Genomic DNA, 5,409 nt, shown 5'->3' on the forward strand with positions numbered 1-5,409 from the left:
GTGTGGGCCGGGGCCGGGGCCAGGGCCGGGGTGGGTGGCTGGGGTGGGACTTACAGCCCCTGATACTCCTGCATCTCTGCCCACTCACCGGAGCTGCTCCCCCCGGCACAGGGCACCGTGGTCTTCACCACCCACGTGCCCGCCCTGGGCCGCTACGCCTTCCTGCTGCACGGCTACCAGCCGGCCCACCCCACCTTCGCTGTGGAGGTCCTCATCAACGGGGGTCGTGTCTGGCAGGGTAAGCAGAGGGGCGGACCCCGGGGCGAGGAGGCTCTCGGGGGTCTCGTCCACACGGCCCATCGCGTGATACCATACATGACGTGGATGGGGCGCGTGCTGGGTCCACAGCTCACAGGGGCCGTGGCTCGGTGCCCGCTGTCTGGCTGTGACAGGGCCACGTGCCGTATCCTGCCATCAGCTCTCACATGAGGTGCCCCAGGGCCCATTGTGTGTGGCAGGCCCTGCCCCTCACATCTGTGCTGTGATTCAGAGTTCACCCCGTCCTGTGCTTGGGTGATCAAGGGCTCGCTGTGGGACCCGGGTCCGTGCACGTCTGTTGCATTCTGCTCTGACGAGCCCGGGAAGCTGCACCTCGTGGGGCCTCGTGTGTGACCACAGCCGATTCACGTAGCACAAGTGGGCCCAGCCCCGTGGGTCTCCAGGCGGGTCACACACGTGTGTCTTGTTCAGGGATGGCATGGTCCTCGGTGGTGGGTGCTGTCGTTGGGATCCTCTCCTCCCTGGTGACTCCAGGAGTGTCCCAAGCCTGGGGTGAGGCGCTGTGTGTGTGCTGGGACCACTGACCTGCCTTTCCTCACCTCCAGGCCATGCCAACGCCAGCTTCTGCCCGCACGCCTACGGCTGCCGCACCCTGGTGGTGTGTGAGGGCCGGGCCGTCCTGGACGTGACCGACAGTGAGCTCACTGTGACCGTGCGTGTGCCCGAGGGCCGCTGGCTCTGGCTGGTGAGTTCTCGGGCTGGTAGTCGTCCTCCACCTGTCGTACCACTGTCAGTCGCTCTGCCAGAGTGTGTCCCCTGCTTGCCGCGGCCCAACCCTGGGCCAGGTGCCAGGGGCAGCAGCCTCTGGGGACCTCCAGGCCCATCACGAGAGGCTCCTGAGGGGGTCCAGGAGCCAAGATATTGCCCAGCAGCTCCCTGGGGCCCTGCTGGTCAGAGTGGCCTTCCTGGAGAGGGAGGCGTCCGGCAAAAAGGGGTGGACGGGGTGCCAGGAGCCTGGGCCCTTCCTCACACTCCCCAAACTTCCGTTTGGCCACAGAGGCTGGCCTCCCCTCTGAGTGGCCCCCAGGAGGGACCCAGCACCTGGCAGCCTGGCTGGGGCCCCGGGCCAGGGTGTGATATCGTCACCGCTTCCTTAGCTGCCCGGCCAGACCCTGGCCTGTGGCAGAGAAGCCCTGGCGTCGGCCCCTGCCGGTGGGCTCCGGCACCCACCCCCGACCTGGACCCTTCGCTGGGCCCGCGGGAAGGTGACCAGGCCTTGATGCTCTAGGAGTATGTGCTGGTGGTCCCCGAAGATGCCTACAGCCCCAGCTACTTCCGGGAGGAGCCCCTGGACAAATCCTACGACTTCATCAGCCAGTGCGCCACCCACGGTTACCACGTCAGGTGGGCCGGGCTCGGGGCCGGGGGCAGCAGGGTAGGGGCCGGGCTGGGAGCTGGCCTCACCACCCGCCCTCACCCCAGCTCCTCCAGCTCGTCATCCTTCTGCCGCAACGCCGCCACCTCCCTCTCCCTCTTCTATAACAACGGGGCTCGGCCGTGCAGCTGCCATGAGGTGGGCGCCGCGGGACCCACGTGTGAGCCGTTCGGGGGCCAGTGTCCCTGCCGCGCCCACGTCATAGGCCGTGACTGCTCCCGCTGTGCCACTGGCTACTGGGGCTTCCCCAGCTGCAGGCGTGAGTACCCCAGTCCGCGGGAACGTCCAGGGGTGCCTCCAGGAAGCAGTGGCCAGGAGCACGTTCCTGGTGGACCGGCCCTGCCACGTCCTGTCTGCGAGGGCCCAGGCCTTACAGGAGGTTCCAGGGACTAGACAGCAGTTCTGCCCAGCTGACGCCACGTCAGAGGAGCTGCCTGGGGCTTGGGGCCCGGAGCTGGGTGGAACCAGGCTGGGGGTAGGGTGGCCTTGCCCCCTCCACCCGCCATTCAGCGTCCCCAGGTCTGCCGTCGGGTCCCCTGACCGGGGCCTGTGCACGCGCCCCACAGCCTGTGACTGCAGCGGCCGCCTCTGTGACGAGCTCACGGGCCAGTGCATCTGCCCGCCGCGCACCGTCCCACCCGACTGCGTCATCTGCCAGCCGCAGACCTTTGGCTGCCACCCCCTGGTCGGCTGTGAGGAGTGTAACTGCTCGGGGCCCGGCGTCCAGGAACTCATGGACCCCACCTGTGATGTGGACAGTGGCCAGTGCAAGTGAGCACCAGGGTGCGGGTCCCCGTGGCCTCGGGGCAGTCCCGGGTCACCTGCCACTGAGCCCTGAACCCATCCAGCCCCTGGTAGTGTCCCCGGCGCTCAGGGGGGCACCACCTTGGTGGGGGGCACCTCTGGTCTCTCGTGTCAGTGTGAGGGGCCAGGTGGAGGAGAGGCCCAGCGGCTCCTGAACCCTCACGGCAGGTGCAGACCCAACGTGGCCGGACGCCGCTGTGACACTTGTGCTCCCGGGTTCCACGGCTTCCCCAGCTGCCGCCCCTGCGACTGCCACGAAGCAGGCTCTGCCCCTGGAACATGCGACCCCCTCACAGGCCAGTGCTCTTGCAAGGTGAGGGCGGTCTGGGGCCAGACCTGCCGACACGACCCCACCCCGTCCCTCGTCTTGTCTGCTCAGCGGACCTTCGTTCTCTCTGGGAGGTTGGAGCTTCCTGGCACCTTTGGGACAGTCAGCCCAGTTGTGGGGTGACAGCCAACACGGGCACACAGCTGACCACCCTGCCCTGTCGTGCCCTCCCGCCCCCAGGAGAACGTGCAGGGCCCGCGGTGTGACCAGTGCCGCCTTGGGACATTCTCCCTGGACGTTGCCAACCCGAAAGGCTGCACCCGCTGCTTCTGCTTCGGGGCCACGGATCGCTGCCGGAGCTCCGCCTACGCCCGCCGGGAGGTGTGCGGGCAGGACGGGAGGGGACTCAGGGAGGGGGTCTGAGACGTAGGACGGGGCCCTGTGATACGCGAGGGCATGCGCCTGTGTTTCCCACCCATGTGCCCTGCAGTTCGTGGACATGGAGGGCTGGACGCTGCTGAGTGGTGACCGGCAGGTGGTGCCCCGGCAGGCGGAGGCGACACTGCTTCGCGCGGACCTGCGGCGCGTGCCTGAGGCCTTCCCCGAGCTGTACTGGCAGGCCCCACCCTCCTACCTGGGGGACCGGGTGAGCAGGCCAGTCAGCCCCTGGGAGGGCACCCGGAGGGTGTCCAGGACCTCCTGGAGGCCTGGGGGGGCCGGCAGTGAGGATGCTGGTGTCCAGGGAGGGATAGGGTGCCTAGAACCACTGCCGTCGACTCTGGGCCCGTGGACGGGGTCTGGCCAGGTCGCATCCCTCTGTCCGGCCTCCAGGTGTCGTCCTACGGCGGGACCCTCCACTACGAACTGCACTCGGAGACCCAGCGGGGAGACGTGTTCATCCCCACGGAGAGCAGACCAGACGTGGTGCTGCAGGTGGCCCACCGGGTGGTCTTGGCAAGGGCGGGCAGCGGGCACAGCCAAGCCGGGACTGCGGGCAGCCCGATTCCTGGCCCTCATCCGCCCACACGCCTCCCCAGGGCAACCAGATGAGCATCGCGTTCCTGGAGCCAGTGTACCCGGCACCCGGCCACGTTCACCGCGGGGAGCTGCAGCTGGTGGAGGTGAGCAGCCGTCTCTGGCCCCCAAGGCTGCAGGGGCTGCTCTCCGTGGCAGAAAACAGGGCCCAGGAGCGGGCGGCACCCTCATCAGCACACCTCTTTTCTGGTTCCCCGTGGGGGTAACTTACGCTCCTGGGCCGACTGCTGGCTTGCAAACCCCTGATCCCTGACGGGTGAGCAGCTCCTCTGACGCCTGGCCCTGGGGTTCCCTCTGCAGGCCACCAGCTTGTGTCTTTCGTCCATTTCCTTTCCGAGGGGTCTTGTGTTACTCTTGAGGTTCACCCTGTGTCCTGGCTTCAGAGCTGCGATTGTCTTCTCTTAGTCTGTACTCTTGTAGCCTGTGTGTCTTTCTGTAAGATCTTCTCTGATGAACAGACGTTCTTGCGTTTGACGTACTCAAGTCGTTCATTTTTCATTTGCAGTTAGTGCTTTCGTGCGTTAAAGTCTTTGCCTCTCAGATCAGACGTCACTCACCTGTACCGCGTGTCCCCCCCCACGTGCCCTGCGTGCCCCCACCCCCCGCGGGAGGGTCTGTCCTGGGCTCGTGCTGCGCCCCGCTGCGGCGGCCGCACTGAGGCCCTGTCACGGCCTCGCAGGGCAATTTCCGGCACATGGAGACGCGCAGCGCCGTGTCCCGCGAGGAGCTCATGATGGTGCTGGCCGGCCTGGAGCAGCTGCACATCCGCGCCCTCTTCTCGCAGACCTCCTCGGCCATCTCCCTGCGCAGGGTGGCGCTGGAGGTGGCCAGCGAGGTGGGCGGGGGACCTCCGGCCAGCAACGTGGAGCTGTGCATGTGCCCTGCCAACTACCGCGGGGACTCGTGCCAGGTGAGGTGGCGGGGGCAGGCGCCGGGCTGCCACCGACCGGTCGCCCTGCCCCGCGCGTCCACGCCTGGCCTCCGTCTCCATCTCAGTCCACCCCTCCTCCTACCAGCTGGGTATCTCGCTCCCGGCAGCTGACCTTCCCACCACAGGCTGAGCCGGCCACTTGCTTATCCGTCTGCTAACCCGCTGTCACCTGCCCCCTGCCCGGCCCCCCGTGCACACGGCTGGTCTCCATCTGTTCAGTGCCCAGTCCTTCCCACGTCCACGGTTTACCCAGACAGCATCCACCGAACCCCCCTCCCCTCCCTCCGCCCGCCTGGGAGAGGTGTTTGGAGAACAGGAGGTGGTCCCCTGAGCCCGCGGCATCTGCCTGGCTTTGTGGGCGGTGACTGCCTTCAGCGGTCGGTCAGGCTCAGGAGCGGGGTCCCCGGCTGCCCCCACACCAGGCTGGCCCCGCCTCCTTTCCTGACTGTTGATGCCCACCCGTCCCCAGGAATGCGCCCCTGGCTACTACCGGGACGTCAAAGGTCTCTTTTTGGGTCGCTGCATCCCCTGTCAGTGCCATGGCCACTCAGACCGCTGCCTCCCTGGCTCGGGTATCTGCGTGGTGAGTGGGGCCCCACAGGGTAGGGAAGACCAGGGGGCCTTTGGTCAGTAGTTACAGGTACGCTGAGGTCTGGGGGAGGGGAGGGGAGGGGCCCCGGGCAGGGCACCTGCTGGCAGTGGGCGGAGTCCTGCAGG

General features: G+C 67.6%; 1 protein-coding gene across 1 annotated transcript in view; it reads left to right on the forward strand.

The window, feature by feature from the left end:
* The window catches only part of LAMA5 (laminin subunit alpha 5), a 48,602-nt gene that overhangs the window by 30,234 nt on the left and 12,959 nt on the right, over nt 1–5,409 (forward strand). The window contains 13 exon segments of the mRNA XM_024750178.1: nt 6–24; nt 57–238; nt 825–964; nt 1,508–1,623; nt 1,702–1,913; nt 2,221–2,425; nt 2,627–2,771; nt 2,967–3,107; nt 3,217–3,372; nt 3,558–3,659; nt 3,764–3,847; nt 4,441–4,671; nt 5,162–5,275. Coding sequence (XP_024605946.1) covers nt 6–24; nt 57–238; nt 825–964; nt 1,508–1,623; nt 1,702–1,913; nt 2,221–2,425; nt 2,627–2,771; nt 2,967–3,107; nt 3,217–3,372; nt 3,558–3,659; nt 3,764–3,847; nt 4,441–4,671; nt 5,162–5,275 — 1,847 coding nt within the window.

The sequence above is a fragment of the Neophocaena asiaeorientalis genome, unplaced genomic scaffold (assembly GCF_003031525.2).
Source record: "Neophocaena asiaeorientalis asiaeorientalis breed wild unplaced genomic scaffold, Neophocaena_asiaeorientalis_V1.1 scaffold606, whole genome shotgun sequence".
Classification (NCBI taxonomy): domain Eukaryota; kingdom Metazoa; phylum Chordata; class Mammalia; order Artiodactyla; family Phocoenidae; genus Neophocaena; species Neophocaena asiaeorientalis.